Source organism: Coregonus clupeaformis, chromosome 21 (assembly GCF_020615455.1).
Source record: "Coregonus clupeaformis isolate EN_2021a chromosome 21, ASM2061545v1, whole genome shotgun sequence".
NCBI lineage: Eukaryota > Metazoa > Chordata > Actinopteri > Salmoniformes > Salmonidae > Coregonus > Coregonus clupeaformis.
In genome coordinates this window covers 40,734,800-40,754,916 of record NC_059212.1, presented here as the reverse complement: position 1 = coordinate 40,754,916, position 20,117 = coordinate 40,734,800, and the positions used below count along the sequence as shown (strand labels likewise).

The following is a 20,117-nucleotide window of genomic DNA, read 5'->3' as shown; positions in this document are numbered from 1 at the left end:
GATGTTTTATGTATTCTGATGTATATTTGGGCAAATCCCACGTTTATGAAGGCGCAAACCATTGCCATAGGTCACTGTTTTTCAGGGTTCTGACTAGAGTACAGTTATGACTGTCACTTTGTCATAGCAGGTTAGGAGAATTTAAGCAGCAGGTTAGGATAATTAAGGTGGCAGGTTATGAGACTTCGGTTAAGGTTAGGAAAAGGGTTAGGATTAGGGATGGCTAAAATGTTCTCCTAACCTACTCCCTCTAGTCGCAAGCGTTTTCCAGTGGACACGAACAGTGTATACCCGATATCCGTCAAGTGGAAAGGTGTTCTGGCATAAACAAGCGTGTTGTTGGTCACAATCAATGTACATTTATACGTGGTCACCGGAAAGCAGTCTAAAGCGAAGGGTTGAATCTGGCGTACCTTATCTGGTGCCTATATTGGAGTGCATTTTCTTCTGCATTGCAAGCACCAATCAAACTTTTAGAGGTCTTTTGCGTGAGTTCGCTGCCATGTTCCTTCAATTCTATCTCAACGAAAATGGAGAGGGGTATACACGCTGAAGGTCAGCATTATTATTATTTTGTTGTAAAACGTATTTCCCTGGATGTGAATGGTCTAATTACACTCGACTGGCATTGATTGCATAATACTGGTTTTCATTCCATATGGCTGTATAACAAACCCACTATCTCTCCTTCTCAGAAGGTGGACCTCGCGGGCCAGCCCACCAGCTCGGCCCATCCGGCCCGGTGCCCCCCGACAATTTTTCGCGGTACCGAGTGACACTGATACACTTCGGCCTCCAAGACCTGTGCTCAAATACTCTTATGTATTAGCTCACTACTGAATACTCACGCACCTATTTCAGTTATATTAAATTATGTGATCAAACTTCATCTGATTTGACCATCTGTTGGCCAATTTTTGGTTTACTTTGAATCTGTTTAGGCAACTCGTTTTCTTCAAGATGACAATGAAAATAGTGAATAAAGCATGTTTTTGTTAAACAAGCCTTTACTGTTCTATTTTACTTAATTTGAGTAGGTATGTGCCTGTTGTAAATAGCATTATTATGGCATGTTTTGTTATCAAATACATTGTTACCGACGATGATAAACCAGGCTCTGTCGCAGCCGGCCGCGACCGGGAGACTCATGGGCGGCGCACAATTGGCCCAGGGTAGGGGAGGGAATGGCCGGCAGGGATGTAGCTCAGTTGATAGAGCATGGCGTTTGCAACGCCAGGGTTGTGGGTTCGATTCCCACGGGGGGCCAGTATAAAAAAATATGTATTCACTAACTGTAAGTCGCTCTGGATAAGAGCGTCTGCTAAATGACTAAAATGTAAACGGAATCTGAGTGACGTCATTTCCCAGAATCAAGGAAACCCGGAAACCAAGTGTATCAACTAAAACAATTAGAAAAGCAGTGCACCGATGTAGTGCGAGGATGGAGGTAAGAGAGAGGATAAGAAGCGTGGGAATTTGTTTGAAACAATATTGAAGATGGAGTATGATTAAGTCTACTGATATTTTGTACCATCTTTCCACTTTTAATAGCTTTCTGTCTATGCTAAGAATTAGCCACGCCAGCTAGCTTGTTAACGAAAACTTCCCCAACAGTCATTTTGACACGACCATCATGCTGGTTGTCATTTGTAAAGCTGATAAACAACTACCACAGCTTTTATCACACCACGTTTTTACTATGACAATATTTAGCTAACTTGTAGATAAGTACAGTAGTTATATCCTCCCTGTAAACAAGGGTGTATTCATTACGCCGATTCTGTTGCAAAACCTTTTCGAAACCTATTCAGTCTCTTATGTGCTCCACCATAACAAGCGTTGTATTGGAATGGAGGTGGTTTCCAGTTTCCACTATTCTCACACCAGTCCATTCCTTAACAATCCACGAGGGGGAGTGTACACTCGTCTCCTAGGAAAATGGGGACATAATTCCAAATGGACCTATATCCCAACTTCCTAGACATTTGGGATAGGTCTGAGCAGAGTTATATTTTGATGTTGTCTAGTAAGATGATATTTGATGATAGAGAGACCTTTCAGCGATATTTTCATCAAACTATTTAATGAGATAATCCTGCCTGCTATCTAGACCTGGTTATGCGGTCGATTGTGCTTACTCGATTAAACAGGCTTTTCGATCACAGAGCGTCGAGACCTAAGACAGAGATACTTTTGAGGAGATGGGAAATCTCCGCCCGGTGCATTCTGGAACAAGAAGAGCGAGTGAATGGCAGTCAATTGGGCGCTAGCTCAAAAACACAACATTAGCAATAATTTCGTCAACAAGAAGTACAACATTACAAATATTTCCCGATATATAATATCATTAACGTATTCTCGTATAGCTTTGAAATCGTAACATTACGTACTTTCGAGGAAAATAGGCAGGTTTCTCGAATTACCCTGACTTTGAGAAGCGGTTGCGTGACGATTAGTTTAGCAACCATGTTGACGCACAACGTGAACGCGATTGGTCCACAGTCTGCTGGGTGATGCGTTATACGTTCTTCCGTTAATTGACCAATGGGATTCCTATCTCCGCCTTTCTCTGATATATCTGCCTAAGATTAGTGGTCGAGTTTTCTGAGTAGGGACCGAATGAACCCTAGCAACGTGATTTTGACACATTGCCTTATAGCTAGCTAGCTAAATATCTTACGGGCACATTTAGGTTCTTATGGGGAACCAAGATTGTTCCCATAATTACTATAAAAAAATAACAGCAAACGTGAGCTAAATTGGAATGCTTGCCTTCACTGGAAGCTAGCATTAGCATTGTTGGCTAGCTAGTTAGCAAATTGAGTCTTTGATTAACTGAATATAAATTACTTAACGTTAGCTATCTGAAAATGCTGAACAAATCCTTTACTTGCAATGTAATTTTGTAAATCGAAGTTACCTAGCTAACATTTGTCAGCTTACATATATTTATGTACAGCTAGCGGTTAGCTAGCTAGCACACCAGTTGGAAGAAGTGAGGCGATTGATTCGTCTCGTCTGGCATGATGGTGCTCTCTAGCTAGCTTGGAGTTCTTATTATAGCTCAGTGGCTAGGAGACTGCATTACAAAGAGCTCACCACTCTTGGTTGATAAATTGTTAAATCACACAATTTAGATTAGTCTGTCACGATGGATCTTAATTTTTACTCTGACCTCTCTGATGGCACCAGTCAGAATATCGACCAGGAGTTCTTGGAAGCACAGGGTTATAATGGATACGACCCAGTTAACAAGGTATGGGGCCTACTTCTAAACAAGGGGAAAGATAGTTTTTTCATGTCGTGTGAATACTATGTTGTGTGTTTTGCAGTTTCCAGGAGGCAGTGATACTTACCTTACCATCTCTGGGGCAGGTCATCCTTTTCTCTCCTCTGAGGTGGGTGTCATGATCCTCGAAGCCTGCACACCTTCCACAATGCAGTGCCTAAAATGTTCATGTAATCTATCTGTCCCATTAACAGTTGTCCTTCTCCTTCTCTCTGTTTAGCAGACATTCCATACACCCAGTCTTGGTGATGAGGTGTTTGAGATCCCTCCCATCTCCCTGGACCCGGACTCGGCCCTCAGTGTGGGGGACGTGGTGTCCCATTATGGCGAACTATCAGGGGGAGCAGGGGGTCCTTCCGGGGCTGGAAGCCTGGTGAGGAGTGCTGTGGTGGGGGGCAATGACCCCTCCTTTGCCTCCACCTATGTGAACCCAAACTCTCAGGGCTTGGAGCACCTGAGTCTGAGGGTGATGAGCCAGCCTGGAGGGGGGGCCCTGCTTAGCTCAACACTGGGGGTGGTAAGTGGTGTACTTATGAATACTACTAGAATACTTTGTGCATCAAGAATGTGTTTTTCTCAAATTGTAATGCTTTGTTAAGACTTGTAAAAACTCCTGTCCTTGTCTCTCTAGGAACTTGGCCACTCCATTGGCTCCCATTTCAGCAGCTCCTCTCCAATGACCATTGATGTCCCACTTGGTGACATGAATCATGGCCTATTGGGACACAATCAGCTAACTACTATTGACCAATCAGAGTTGAGTGCCCAGCTTGGGCTTGGTCTTCATGGCGGGAACATTCTGTCCCGTTCCAAGTCCCCTGACCAGCTGTCTCCCACGCCTTCTCTAGCGGGCTCCCTCCAGGATGATGACATGGATGACCTCAGGGTGAGTGTCTGTTTGTATGTTTGTTTATATGTGTAGGACTTGTTGTTGGTTTGTTTGTCTTGTTGAAGTCTTGCTAAGTCAACTGATCTGGCCTTGTATCTTTCCCTCTCTCTCTGTCCACTGGTCCCACTGTCACCCAGAAGAGTGTGCTGGTTGACTCTCCAATGTCCCTGTCTGTCTCCCCTGCAATACTCTCCCACCTCTCCACCATGCCGGGCTCTGCCCCCATGCTCTCCTCCTCCATCTCCCCTGCGTTGGTGAGGCGAGGCGGAGGCAAGCCAGCTATGGTGGCCGCTACAGCAGGGCCTGGAGGAGGGAAGAAGGGGAAGAAGAAGAAAGATCCCAACGAGCCCCAGAAACCCGTCTCTGCCTACGCCCTGTTCTTCAGGGACACCCAGGCTGCCATCAAGGGCCAGAACCCCAACGCCACATTTGGAGAGGTGTCCAAGATCGTAGCCTCCATGTGGGACAGCCTTGGGGAAGAGCAGAAACAGGTACACAATACACACACTTTTAGTAAAAGACATACCGTAAAACTTCAATTAATAGCTCAATAATTTATTTGCTTCAATCACTGAACACAACCGGCGCTTATTAGAGTCGGCGTCTATTTCCTTAACGCACACAGCTTTAGCAACAAAAATAAGTTTAATACTACCAAACTGTTTGTTACCAGTATGACCATTATAATAACAAATCTAGTCTCCTGAGTGGCGCAGTGGTCTAAGGCACTGCATTGCAGTGCTAGCTGTGCCACTAGAGATCCTGGTTCGAATCCAGGCTCTGTCGCAGCCGGCCGCGACCGGGAGACTCATGGGCAGCGCACAATTGGCCTAGCGTTGTCCAGGGTAGGGGAGGGAATGGCCGGCAGGGATGTAGCTCAGTTGATAGAGCATGGCGTTTGCAACGCCAGGGTTGTGGGTTCGATTCCCACGGGGGACCAGTATGAAAAAAAATAAACATATGTATTCACTAACTGTAAGTCGCTCTGGATAAGAGCGTCTGCTAAATGACTAAAATGTAAATGTAAATCCATCGCCGATCAGACTTGCAAAGACTTAATCACGATTCTCTTTCCCGTTGTGCCTCGTTGCGCCTTGTATCCCCCGTAGTTGAGCCGAGCATGTCAAACCACACAGCTGTCTGATCCATGGCAATGATGGCAGACCTTTATCTTATTTTGCGCAATCTTTACGTTACACACTGAAGTTCACTCGTAAACAATTCATTTAGACCCGGCGTTTATTTGAAAGAGGTGTTTATTTGCTGAAATGTGTGCTGATGCCAGGCTATTAAAAGGGACAGGTGGCTATTTGAGACTTTCATTGAAGTTTTACGGTACATTTAGAACAGTTGAAGGACATTTGTGGATAAAAGGATATACTGTAATTCATGTAATAAACAAAGAAAAAAAAGTATTAGAGTTTACTCATGTCCTCATCTACATAATTCTACCCTCTGTCACTATTAGGTCTATAAGAGAAAGACAGAAGCAGCGAAAAAGGAGTACTTGAAGGCATTAGCAGCTTACAGAGCCAATCAGCTCTCACAGGTAAAATCTCTAGGCCTGTCTTTGCTTAGAAATCGTGACTGTAGCCATGACAATGTTATACTGTAAATGTCTAGAAGCTGTACTTATCGCACATTTTTGTTGTTGTCATTTCTCAATCGATTTAATATACTCTTATCCCATCGATTTGTTTACATTTTTGTAATTGTAAAAAAAGTATATTTATTTTTTCCCTTCCCTGGGTTCTCTCTAGCCCTCCATTGAAGTGATGGACACGGCCTCTTCACCACCACCTCCAGTGCCTGAGCCAGTGCATGTGACCCTCCTGGCTCCCGCCCGCCCCTCCCGCCTCCCCCAGCACAACCCTGACCAGAATACCATCACCAACATCTGCGCCTCCAACATCATTCTGGACGTCCCCCAGGTCACCACACGCTCCCGCACAGGGGCTCACAAGCCCCCCACCCTGGGCCCCACCACAGCCACCCCGACCCTGACCCCCACCATCACCAAGATCATCATCTCCAAACAGATACTCCAGGCCGGGGCTCAGCTCCACCAGATCCCCACCTCCATGGTGACTGTGCTCCCTGGCGGTGTGCGCACCCTGCTGCCCTCGGCCCCTCGCCAGCCCCCACCTCTGCAGCAGATGCAACATGCCCCTCCTCCCCCGCGGCTCCAGCATATGGTACACTCCCCAGCCCCGCCTCCCCTCCAGGCCAAGCCCAGAGGAAGTGCTGGACCTGGGCTTCCTGTGTCCATCACCGCGACACCTCCCCCTCCACTACAGATCAAGATAGTCCCGGCTTCTTTGCAAGCAGACGAATCCTTGCCCATTATTGTTACAACAACAGCAACCGCCAACTCAATTGGTGTCACCAATTCCACTGTACCTACATTGGCTTACTCAACCCCTACAGTGGCTCTGCAATTGGCAAAGTCCACTGACTTGACGGCCAGTGCAGATGAGGATGCGGTCACGGAAGAGTTCACGTCAGGAGAGGTAGGCTGAGGGTTTTCTTTGTAAATTGACCCAATGTGCATGTTAAATATGCTTGGTGTTTTAATCATCAACTTTTCCCTATTTTTCTTCAGATGGAAATGGAATTGAATGTGTCTCCAGGTGCCACTGATGCAGCTACTGGCTCTCTGACTATGTGTGTACGCGCAGGATGCACCAATCCTGCAATAGAGAGCACGGACTGGGACAAGGAGTACTGCAGCAATGAATGTGTCGCCACTCATTGCAGGTGTGTGGATTTGGATATAAATGTATTTGTTCCTTTATTTCTGTGAAGAAAGTTGTTGTTTTTGGGACATTTAAGTGAAAGTTGTGTTGGAGTAGAAAAGGGAACATTATTGATTATGTTAATTCCGTAGTCCTGTGTAGCTCAGTTGGTAGAGCATGGTGCTTGCAACGCCAGGGTTGTGTGTTCGATTCCCACGGGGTACCAGTATGAAAACATTTATGCACTCACGCTTGTCTCTTTCTCCCTTTTCCCCTTTCTCTCCTTCAGGGATATCTTCATGGCCTGGTGCTCCATCAGGAATCAGAACACCATGGTTGTCAAGTAAAGACCAGGATTACCCAGACAAGGGGTGAATGTGTCTTGTTGGGTCAGGGGTGATAACAGGCCTAAGGCAGACTGATTGGGGTGAGAGGAAGAGATGCAGTTCGGAGGAGAGGAGAGCAACTGGAGAAAAGAAAAGTGTGCGGTGTACCACAAAGTGATCCATTGGAAAGACTTTATCAACATAACACATGGGATTCATTTACAAATTCACGAACAGTGGAGACAGTGGCCGAGATGATAACTTGAGAGGATAAAATGTTTTTATGTTTTATTGTTTGGACGTGCATACCTTTTAACAGGTCTATTCACACTGATTGTGTTAGAAGAGGAGGTACCCAATATGAAGGGACCTGAAATCATAGTGGGATTGGAGAGGGTTCTATTCCAGAGGGTACATTATAGTGCCACTAGTTGTGACTAAGCTCCATTTGACACGTTCTTTGAAATCAGTTTTGACAGAAAGAAAAGTTAAATATACAAGATTTTTTGTGATCCATGGCAGCCAAAAGCTTCATAAAAGGTGTGCCATCTTCATTCTTAACTATTTGGATAAATATATATTTGATACACATCTATTTTTTGTCAGTTGGCTTTAGGTCCTTGAAAAACATTTGTCAGCGTCTCTTCTTTTTAGAGAAACAGAATCAGGAAAACACAAAACAAAAATGTGTGTGAAACTGAAAATATGTGATATTAGAAAGTTATGTATCATGCAACGCTCTTGTTTTCTTTTTACATTTAGTTTAGTGGCCTCTAGGGCCAATACTCTTACTTTACATTACTGTCAAGGAAATGTTCACTGTGTCCGGTGTGAGTAAACGACTGCAGAAATCAAGGTGAATTTGTCATCTGCTTTTTAAATAAAAGAGCAATGAAGATAAGGAGCTCAAACTTTGGTCTCATTTATTGTGAGTAGCGGTGAATAGTGTGTTTCAGTGCTAAAGGGGATGGTTGAATGAAATCAGACAGACCAACAGTAGGGGGAGACAGCATTTCAGTAAGTAATCTCTGAGCCTCTCACTGTGTAATGCATTTCCTTAATACATCATTTACAATAAGCAATAGTTAAATTATTACACAATTTGATAGACAAAACATTTCTTTCATCAAAATGCAATAGAATCATGTCAACATTATTTGAATATAAAAGAAACCTGAGACAATGGAATTGCACATTCTTTGGTTCAGCTGAGATAATACACCAAGCATTGGTTCAGTGCTTGGTGAATAGTGTGTGACATAAACCTCATTTACGCCTTGCACTAACATGTGTTCTGTGATCTGATCAAGGTTTGTTGCTTGTACACATTGGAATAAAACTTGTCTCTTATCCTTACACTGGCTACATTGTGACCAGATTAGCTGGTGCCTCCCTGTATGCAAAATATTTGACAGATATTCTTTCAAAATAATATGCATTTCTTTTAAGACAATTACTTATGCCATTAGTCCAGCGCTTCCCAAACTCAGTCCTGGGGACCGCAAGGGGTGCACAATTTGCTTTTTGCCCTAACATTACACAGCTGATTCAAATAATCAACTCATCAAGTTTTTATTATTTGAATCAGCTATGTAGTGCTACGGCAAAACCCCAAATGTTCACCACTTGGGGTCACCAGGACTGAGTTTGGGAAACACTGCGTTAGTCTATGGTGCTTCCTGCCAAAGATTTTAAAGGCTAATGATGATTTAAATGGTTTGACAATCCAGATATGTTTACACTTGATTGATATCCAGACACAATGGGTCCTTGACTACCTCTGGAGGTGGTCAGTAAGCTCTAAAAATGTGGCCACAATCAGAATGTGGGCAAGATCAGGACAAAGGGCAAATGTTAGCACCAGGTGGAAACAGGGCTAAAGTAGGACCACTACCGGGTCTCTATAATTGTGACTACTAGGAGGATCTAGAGGCTGAATCCCAGGCACATTCTGACTGAGCTGAGCCTTGAACTGGTGTAGCTGGGTCAGTTTCATACCCACTCCAGAAAAAGTGATGGTTCCCTACCAAAGTCTACCACAACTACCACTCTGTTGCCCTTCAAGGAATTGGCGATCTCCCTCTTCATCTTGTTGTGGTAGGCAAACAGATTGCCCTTGTGTTTGATGCTCCAGGATTCCTTGTTGAGGCCAAAAGCGGGGCCCTCAGTCCCCTTGCGTTTAATGCTCTGGTAGGACACAACGATGTCCCAGTAGCCCACGGCCTCCACCTCCCAGTAATGTCTCCCAGAGGAGTAGCACTGGGAGTCAAGGCACCTAAGAAAGACAAATGGACACAGATCAGTGACACACACACATTCACAAATATCAGATCAGTGATGGACGGACAGACGGACGCACACACACAAGAGACCTATTGTATCACTGCTTACGTTGGGCTCCTCTGATGTCTGCATTTCTGTGGCCCTATGGTGGATTTTCAACCATGAATTCTGTAAACAAATACATCACCTCTTATTACCATACAGTAATGTGGCAGGTAGCCTAGTTGTTAGAGAGGTGAGCCTGCAACCGGAGGGTTGCCAGTTCGAATCCTGGGACTGACAGGAACAATTTGGTGGGAAGTGAGCTTGGCAACCTGAGGGTTGCTGGTATCAAATCCTAGATGTCATTGTGCCCTTGAGCAAGGCACTTAACCCCCCACAACAACAGCTCCCTGGGTGCCCAGTGTGGCAGCCCCCCTCACCTCTCCCAAAAAATCTGTATGTGTGTCTTTCGGAGGGGTTGGGTTAAAAGCAGAAGTCGAATTTCGGGTTGGACCTTGTGTGCAATTGACCATTTTACATTTACATTTTTGTCATTTAGCAGACGCTCTTATCCAGAGCGACTTACAGTTAGTGAGTGCATACATATATTTTTTTCATACTGGCCCCCCGTAGGAATCGAACCCACAACCCTGTCGTTGCAAGCGCCATGCTCTACCAACTGAGCTACACGGGACCAATAAAGTGATCTTAAATAAATACATCACATCTCTTATTACCACAAAGTAATAAATATGTAATTACCTACTTATTACTACAGTACCGGAATCTTAAAGCTTGATTATCCACAAAGAACAAAAGTTCCTTATTACTTCTCACCTGCCATGGAGGAGTAGACATTGTGGAAGAGAGTCTGCCGTTTCTTCAGTGTATCTGTGAGATTCTGATTTTCCACAGAGGAACTATAGGCTATGATGGAGACAAATGTTCATCAGACAGACACAAACACCTACACACAGCTGCACACACATTTGTGCACCCACTCACTTAAGCATACAGGCACACACCCACACTCACACATACACCTTGCCGAAATCCAAGTGTATGCAGGTCAATGACTGACAATGTTATTTGGGGCAGGTAAGAGAGCAATGACTCATGATGATGCAAGAATACTGTATCAAAAATTCAAGACGTGACTGACGGCATCACGATCAGATCTACTCACCATAATAGAGGACAATGAACCAGAGGCACAGCAGCACCACCGTAACTGTTAATGCTGGAGTCAATGGGATTGGAGTTCTGCCTATGTGCACAGAGAAAGAAAACTATGAATCTCAAAAGAAATCAAAAACACTAAAAGCATTAAAGTGGAGTATATGCAAATATACACTGAACAAAAATAGAAACGCAACATGTAAAGTGTTGGTCCCATGTTTCACGAGCTGAAAATAAAAGATCCAAGAAATTTCCCACACGCACAAAAAGCTTATTTTTCTCAAATATTGTGCACAAATTTGTTTCCATCCCTGTTAGTGAGCATTTCTCATTTTCCAAGATCATCCATCCACCTGACAGGTGTGGCATATCAAGAAGCTGATTAAACAACATGATCATTACACATGTGCACCTTGTGCTGGGGACAATAAAAGGTCATTCTAAAATGTGCAGTTTTGCCACACAACACAATGCCACAGATATCTCAAGTTTGCAATTGACATACTGACTGCAGGAATGTCTACCAGAGCTGTTGCCAGAAAATGGAATGTTAATTTCTCTGCCATAAACCGCCTCCAATGTTGTTTTAGAGAATTTGGCAGTACGTCCAACCGGTCTCAAAACCACAGAGCACGTGTGTGGGGTCGTGTGGGCGAGCAATGTTTGAACAGAGTGCCCCATGGTGACGGTGGGGTTATGGTATGGGCAGGCATAAGCTATTGACAACGAACACAATTGCATTTTATTGATGGCAATTTGACTGCACAGAGATACTGTGACGAGATCCTGAGGCTCATTGTCGTGCCATTCATCCGCCACCATCACCTCATGTTTCATCATGATAATGCACGGCCCAATGTCGCAAGGATCTGTACACAATTCCTGGAAGCTGAAAATGTCCCAGTTCTTCCGTTGCCTCCATACTCACCAGACATGTCACCCATTGAGCACATTTGGGATGCTCTGGATCGACGTGTACTACAGCGTGTTCCAGCAACTTCGAACAGCCATTGAAGAGTGGGACAACATTCCATAGGCTACAATCAACAGCCTGATCAACTCTATGCAAAGGAGATGTGTCCCGCTGCATGAGGAAAATGGTGGTCACACCAGATACTGACTGGTTTTCTGATCCATGTCCTTACTTTTTTTTTAAGGTATCTGTATTCCATAGATTAGGGCCTAATGAATTTATTTAAATTGACTGATTTCCTTATATGAACTGTAACTCAGTAAAATCTTTGAAATTGTTGCATGTTGCGTTTATATTTTTGTTCAGTTAACTTCATTTTTGAAGTCTTCAACTTTATGAGTGTCCTTGCATTCCTGTAGCTTAGCCTCTATCAACTGGAACTGCTGCTCCATAAATGCCTGAAACACGTTTATATACAGTACATTTCATTTACACAAATACTCACAGATGTATATCTGTAATTGTGTTAGTTTGTCTGCCAATCATTCTGCATGGGCAGAGTATCTGTTTGCTGTGTGTATCATTCTGTGTTTTTATATATTATGTATTTTAAGCACACGACCAAACAAATGTCCCCCTGGGATAATACAATTGATCTAATCTGATCTACTGTAAGTATGTGACATGATTCTCAGATTAAGACTAGAAGAGCCTTTTATGAGAAAGTCACCACCCCTTACCCCGCTACACCACTTTTACTCTTGTTGAAATATGGTAACAGAATTTTTTTTTAAATGCACAGTCAGTGTTCTCCCCAGAACATTGGACGTCAAGACGATGAGGTTCATCCGCTTCTTGTCCAGATGTAGGTTTTAGACATGGAGCTGTAGTACCTCAGCACCTTGTCCTCATGCTCAGGGCACCTCCTCTTGCTCAGGTCTCCTAGGAGTTTGATAAGAGGATGTCCCATGTAGGCAGGGAGCTGCAGGTGATGCTGGACATGCTCCTGCCACAGCAACACCTCACGCTTCAGACACATCTTCACCGCCAGGCTCTGTTTCTCTGGACAGCAGTCACAATACACACTCAGTCCTCTTAGCCTTCAATGAAATCAGAAATCAATCAGATAAAGCTGCAATATGTAACTTTTTGGGCGACCCGACAAAATTCACATAGAAATGTGAGTTATAGATCTGTCATTCACGTTGAACGCAAGTCTAAGAAGTGATAGAGTTGTTCTACAGTGCCTTCGGAAAGTATTCAGACCCCTTGACATTTTCCACATTTTGTTACGTTACAGCCTTATTCTAAAATTGATTTTTTTTTTTTATGATCCTCAGCAATCTACACACAATACCCCATAATGACAAAGTGGAAACCTTACTTACATAAGTATTCAGACCCTTTGCTATGAGACTCGAAATTGAGCTCAGGTGCATCCTGTTTACATTGATCATCCTTGAGATGTTTCTACAACTTGATTGGAGTCCACCTGTGGTAAATTCAATTGATCGAACATGATTTGGAAAGGCACACACCTGTCTATATAAGGTCCCACAGTTGACAGTGCATGTCAGAGCAAAAACCAAGCCCTGAGGTCGAAGGAATTGTCCGTAGAGCTCCGAAACAGGATTTTGTCGAGGCACAGACCTGGGGAAGGGTACCACAAAATGTCTGCAGCATTGTAGGTCCCCAAGAACACAGTGGCCTCCATCATTCTTAAATGGAAGAAGTTTGGAACCACCAAAACTCTTCTTAGAGCTGGCTGCCCGGCCAAACTGAGCAATCGGGGGAGAAGGGCCTTGGTCAGGGAAGTGACCAAGAACCCGATGGTCACTCTGACAGAGCTCTAGAGTTCCTCTGTGGAGATGGGAGAACCTTCCAGAAGGACAACCATCTCTGCGGCACTCCACCAATCAGGCCTGTATGGTAGAGTGGCCAGACGGAAGCCACTCCTCAGTAAAAGGCACATGACAGTCCGCTTGGAGTTTGCCAAAAGGCACCTAAAGACTCTCAGACCATGAGAAACAAGATTCTCTGGTCTGATGAAACCAAGATTGAACTCTATGGCCTGAATGCCAAGAGTCACTTCTGGAGGAAACCTGGCACCATCCCTACTGTGAAGCATGGTAGTGGCAGCATCATGCTGTGGGGATGTTTTTCAGCGGCAGGGACTGGAAGACTACTCAGGATCGAGGCAAAGATGAACAGAGAAAAGTACAGAGAGATCCTTGATGACAACCTTCTCCAAAGCGCTCAGGACCTCAGACTGGGGCGAAGGTTCAACTTCCTACAGGACAACAACCCTAAGCACACAGCCAAGACAACACAGGAGTGGCTTCAGGACAAGTCTCTGAATGTCCTTGAGTGGCCCAGCCAGAGCCCAGACTTTGAACCCGATCGAACATCTCTGGAGAGACCTGAAAATAGCTGTGTAGGAATGCTCCCCATCCAACCTGACAGAGCTTGAGAGGATCTGCAGAGAAGAATGGGAGAAACTCCCCAAATACAGGTGTGCCAAGCTTGTAGCGTCATACCCAAGAATAATAATATGCCATTTAGCAGACGCTTTTATCCAAAGCGACTTACAGTCATGCGTGCATACATTTTTGTGTATGGGTGGTCCCGGGGATCGAACCCACTACCTTGGCGTTACAAGCGCCGTGCTCTACCAGCTGAGCTACAGAGGACCACAAAGAAGACTTGAGGCTGTAATCGCTGCCAAAGGTGCTTCAACAAAGTACTTAGTAAAGGGTCTGAATAATTTTATTATTTCCAGTTTTTATTTTTAATTAGCTAAAATGTCCCAAAAAAAATCGTTATGGGTTATTGTGTGTAGATTGATGAGGGGGGGAAAAAACGATTTAATCCATTTTAGGATGTAACCTAACAAAATGTGGAAAAGTCAAGGGCTCTGAATACTTTCCGAAGGCACTGTATGTGCACTATTTCTATGCTTCCCGTTCTTAAGTTTCGTTTTTTTTCGTTTTTTACTTTCGGTTTATGTACATCAATGAGCTGAAAATACAATATGTTTGGTTACAGAAAATATATTTAGATGATACAATGATTCTCTACAACTATACTTGCTTGTTTTGTCACATAAACTGAAATTTGGCAAACTATTACAATTTTAGCAACCAGGAAATGGCAGAGCCATTTCTACATAATGCACCTTTAATCAAAGGAATAGTCATGACACAGTCATAACAAGTCAACCAAACAAATCTAGTGACAGAGAGATCAAGACACAAATTATGATAAATGCAGCAACAGAAGTCTTGGCAAAAGTAATAAACCAGAACTGTGAACTGTGATGTTAGCCGGGGGGCATAGCTCTTCTGGACACCAATGATGTCCCCAAAGTAGGCCCTGTAGTCGGGAAAGGCATCTCCGAAGGAAAGTCTATCATGCCCTCCAGACACACCATACAGTAGCTGTGCCTACAGGGCAGCTGGCGCAGGTCCTTAAATATGTCCTGGCACACTGGGCATGTCAGCATCAACTCCAGCTGGGTTCTCCTTGAGGGAGGAATGGTCAATTTTTTGTCCATCTTGCTCCCTTCCTGTTGTTCAAAGAAAATTGGAGCAGAAGGCAGAAACGTAGAGTGGAAACCCAGAGGGTTTAAGGAAAGGAAGTCTCTCTGCAGTCTGCTGTGGGTGGAACTCAAAGTTGCCCGTTTCAATTGTAGCCAACTGCTGAAGTGAATGTCATGTTAACACAGTAGGTAATGAGCCATGGGAAGGTCTGTGCAACTAAATCACACAAAACAAAGGTAATAATCTACCGATAAGGTCTTCCGTGAGTCCTTGCCTGTGTGTGTTTCGTTGGGAGAGTCTCAGTTACATACTCCTCGCATCCTCTCTCCTTGCCTCCTTCTAAAAACCAATTGGAGAAGGTCAGAGGGGAGGGACCTCTGGCTTTCTCATCCAATGGGTTTTGAAGAGGCGAGGAGAGAGGACGCAAGGAGTGTGCAATTGAGATTCTCCCTCTCTCGGTGTGCAGTTCAATCATTCAAAAGTGAAAGCAAAGCTCACTCATATGATGCAAAATGCATGACACCAGCTGTATTTCAGAAGTTATACATCTTGAAAATTTGATTGCTGACATGAAAAACATTTTGGGGCTGTATCAACAATGGACTTATGAAACAAATACCTAGATCGTTTTTGGGTGAAATTTTCCTTTAACCCTTACCTTAACCATTTTAAATTTCAACTTCAATGGGCTAGAGCAGGGGTGTCAAACTCATTTTAGCTCAGGGGCCACATGGAGGAAAATCTATTCCCAAGTGGGCCGGACCGGAAAAATCATGGTATATATAACTTAAAAACAACAACTTCAGATTGTTTTCTTTGTTTTAATATGATCAACATACAACATAAAGCTGGATCCTGAGGACAGTGTGTCCAAAATAGTACAAGCACAACATCACTATTAATCATAAAAACACGTCAAGTTTATTTGAAAATTCTAAAGAAAAAGAACACACAAACACACAATGCCTCAGTGATTAACAGAACTGTTTCACAGATCACAGAACTATATCAGGGTGTCATTTCTCAGGCAGAAATGTAGATAAAAATAATGAAATCCTGTTCCCCAAACAAGTGCAAGAACCACAGAGTCAAGAATAGGTTAAATATACAAATAAAATAAAATCAATTAAAAACAATAGCACATCAACATAAAAACATAAAGCTGGAGCCTGAGGACAGTGTCCAAAAGCACAACATCACTATTAATCATAAAACACCTCAAGTTATTTGAAAGTTCTGAGGACAAAGAACACACAAACACACAATGCCTCAGTGATTCACAGAAGTATATCACAGATCACAGAACTATATCAGGGTGTCATTTCTCAGGCAGAAATGTAGATACAAATAATGAAATCCTGTTCCCCAAACAAGTGCAAGAACCACAGAGTCAAGAATAGGTTAAATATACAAATAAAATAAAATCAATTAAAAACAATAGCACATCAACATAAAAACATATAAACATAAATCTGAAAGCGTTGCTCAAACTCCCGTAACAGTCCCGTTATTTTATCTTTGAACCGCTTCATGTCTGCCACATGTTGGGTCGCGCACACATTTTTCAGACAGGGGAAGTGAGCTGCATCACCACCGGCAAGTTGCGTCTCCCACAATGACAGCTTCAACTTGAAAGAACGTATGCTGTCATAATACTGCGTGACAACTTTGTTGCGCCCTTGCAGCTGTTTGTTCAAGTTATTCAGGTGCTCTGTAACATCCACCATAAATGCAAGGTCCTGCATCCATTCTGCGGAATGAAATTCTAACACTGGTTTGCCCTTTTCTTCCATGAACTGTTCAATTTCTTCTCGTAAATCAAAGAAACGCCTCAGCACAGCACCTCGGCTTAACTATCTTACCTCAGTGTGGTATGGCAGGCCATAGATGTGGTCTTTCTCTCTGAGAAGGCTGTCAAACTGACGGTGATTCAGGCTTCTGGATCGGATGAAATTAACAGTTTGGATGACCACCTTCATGACGTTATCCATCTTTAATGACTTGCAACACAAAGCCTCATGGTGCAAAATACAGTGAAAAGTCCAAAAATCACGTCCTCCATTTGCAGATTGCACTTTCTCTCTGAACTTTGTCACAACGCCTGCTTTTTTCCCGATCATTGAGGGCGCACCATCTGTAGCCAGGCTGACAGCGCGGGACCAGTCCACTCCGACCCTGTCCAGCGCGCCGACGAGTGCGGTAAAAATATCAGCTGCTGTCGTTGTATCTGTCATCGGCACCAACTCCACGAACTCCTCGGTGACGGTCAATGTGTCATCAACTCCGCGGATGAAAATGGCCAGTTGTGCAACATCTGTAATGTCCGTGCTTTCATCAATTGCAACCGGAAAACGCAATAAATGACTTTACTTTTTGCTTCAACTGGCTGTCCAAATCCACTGAAAGATCGGAAATCCTGTCTGCAACTGTGTTTCTTGTCAGGCTGATATTTGCAAAAGCCTGCCGCTTTTCAGGGCACACAATCTCCGCTGCCTTCATCATGCATGTTTTTACAAATTCACCCTCCCTAAATGGTTTTGAAGCCACTGCGATTTCATTAGCAATGAGGTAGCTAGCTTTCACTGCAGCGTCACTGATGTCTCGGCTGTGAGTAAACACAGACTGCTGTTTCTTCAGACCCGCCAACAGTTCATTCACCTTCTCTCATCTCCGCTGTCCTTGAAAGTTGTCATATTTGTCGGCATGAAGACTCACATAGTGGCGACGAAGGTTATATTCTTTCAGCACTGCAACATGCTCTGAACACACCAAACATACAGCTTTCCCATTCAATTCCGTGAATAAATAGGATGACCATTTTTCTTGGAACACTCTGCGTCCACTTTTCTCTTTTTTGACAGAGACATATTGGGGCAATGAGGGTGCCAAAGCACATAATGTTAAAAGTAGAAGCCGTAATAAATATTGCGGGCAAAACAAAGTAGCTCATTGGCTGCACGTGCTTGACCTACTTGCTCTGCCCCGGTATAAACAGTTTGCTTGCTTAACACAATTGCTATTGCGCCATCCAGTGGACGCAATTGGAACAGCAGTTTATTTTATTGAAAAATGCAGCGCATTTTTATACTTTACAAAATTATAATAATAATAATAATTATTATTATTTTTCTTCAAAATCATCTCGCGGGCCGGATTAAACCCGTTTGCGGGCCTGATCCGGCCCGCGGGCCGGACGTTTGACACCCCTGGGCTAGAGATTTCCCAAGAAAACCGGATCGCAAGGACCAGTTATGACATCTTTGCGGCTGGAATTTTTGAATATGCTATAAAATAGAACAGAATATGGTACTGTAACATACATGAACTTTTCGAACAGAGGGAACAGAGACTGACACATCAGAAGTGTCTGGTTGAGTGAATGTTTAAAAGTCATTAGTGAAACCAATAATACAGGTGATGTCTTTTATTGCCAGACAAAGGGCCAACTTGTGGCTGTGATTGTGTAACAATCAGGAATTCCCACAAGGTTACTACAGTACTTACCAAAAACATAGACCTTTGATGAATCTTTTCATGAAGATTACAACTATTTTCCAGTAAAAACATTGTTTTATTATTTTAACACAGATTACAGCGTTTTGGGTTAGAATTTAATATAATTAGTTGACAAAAAAAGCCATGTAGTAATATATGTCTAATATCTTCAGAAAATAAGCCAGAGACATCAGCTACAATCACATAATACATATGAAATAACTTCTCTCTACACATTAAAAGGCTACATCATACTGCCCATTCTTTTCATTTTAAACTAAGTCATGTGTGTTTAGAGAAACTTCCCTGACTTCTACAAAGGAAAAAGTAAGGAGGGTGTTTACCTGACAAAAACAGCAGTATGGATAACAAGAATGAGAGAAAGTTACTGCGTTACTATAGTATTTGGCATAATGGTTTAGAGTTTGAGATAAAAGTATCAAAAACTTTACACCCATCTTTAAAACAACTTATGAACAAAGATACACAAATGAACAATCTGTTTGTATTTACAACAAAGTCAAGAGATGTATCATGAACACAGATTGCGGTCTGAGAAAAATCTCAAACTAATCTCAGCCCAGGTCCCTTGTGTTTTGTCCAACGAAATACAGTGTAAAGACCTAGGGACAGTTTTCCAGACCCAGATTAAAGCAAAACTTAATTTAGGCAATTAAGTATTTTATCTACTTCCCCAGAGTCAGATGAACTCATGGATTCCATTTTTATGTCTCTGCCCTCCGTATGAAGGCAGCTAAGAGGTACACTATATATACACAAAGGTATGTGGACACACCTTCAAATGAGTACTGAAAGGTGTATAAGCACAATAACTGTTAGTCGGGAGCTTCATGAAATGGGTTTCCATGGCCGAGCAGCCGCACACAAGCCTAAGATCACCATGCGCAATGCCAAGCGTCGGCTGGAGTGGTGTAAAGCTCGCCGTCATTGTTCTCTGGAATTATTAATCACGCTTCACCATCTGGCAGTCCGACGGACTAATCTGGGTTTGGCGGATGCCAGGAGAACGCTACCTGCCCCAATGCATAGTGCCAACTGTAAAGTTTGGTGGAGGAGGAATAATGGTCTGGGGCTCTTTTTCATGGTTCGGGCTAGGCCCCTTAGTTCCAGTGAAGGGAAATCTTAATGCTACAGCATACAATGACATTCTAGACGATTCTGTGCTTACAACTTTGTGGCAAGTTTGGGGAAGGACCTTTCCTGTTTTTATTTGACCTTTATTTAACTATGCAAGTCAGTTAAGAACAAATTATTATTTACAATGACGGCCTACACCGGCCAAACCTGGACGACGCTGTGCCAATTGTGCGCCGCCCTATGGGACTCCCAATCACGGCCGGTTGTGATACTGCCTGGAATCGAACCAGGGGGTCTGTAGTGACGCCTCAAGCACTGAGATGCAGTGCCTTAGACCGCTGCGCCACAATGCCCCAGTGCACAAAGTCTATACAGAAATGTTTTGTCGA

General features: G+C 43.5%; 1 protein-coding gene and 1 long non-coding RNA gene across 6 annotated transcripts; one reads left to right on the top strand and one right to left on the bottom strand.

Moving 5' to 3' along the window:
• The first annotated feature begins 1,345 nt into the window (after positions 1-1,345).
• LOC121535628 (TOX high mobility group box family member 4-A) lies at positions 1,346-8,150 on the top strand. Of its 5 annotated transcripts, none has more exons than XM_041842870.2 (9): positions 1,346-1,447; positions 3,333-3,398; positions 3,513-3,806; positions 3,921-4,175; positions 4,316-4,669; positions 5,647-5,727; positions 5,939-6,688; positions 6,781-6,935; positions 7,203-8,150. In XM_041842870.2, the coding sequence occupies exons 1-9, from the start codon at positions 1,442-1,444 to the stop codon at positions 7,258-7,260; spliced, it is 2,019 nt and encodes a 672-aa protein (XP_041698804.1). In that variant the 5' UTR covers positions 1,346-1,441; the 3' UTR covers positions 7,261-8,150. The 5 variants fall into 5 exon arrangements, with proteins under 5 accessions (XP_041698804.1, XP_041698803.1, XP_041698802.1 ...); XM_041842869.2 differs by having other exon boundaries at positions 3,510-3,806; XM_041842868.2 differs by lacking the exon at positions 1,346-1,447 and adding an exon at positions 2,576-3,256.
• LOC121535630 lies at positions 2,065-2,475 on the bottom strand. The gene is made up of 2 exons (XR_005994760.1): positions 2,391-2,475; positions 2,065-2,226 (listed from the first exon to the last, which is right to left on the bottom strand). It is a non-coding gene; the product is annotated as an uncharacterized LOC121535630 (long non-coding RNA).
• Positions 8,151-20,117: the final 11,967 nt, after the last annotated feature.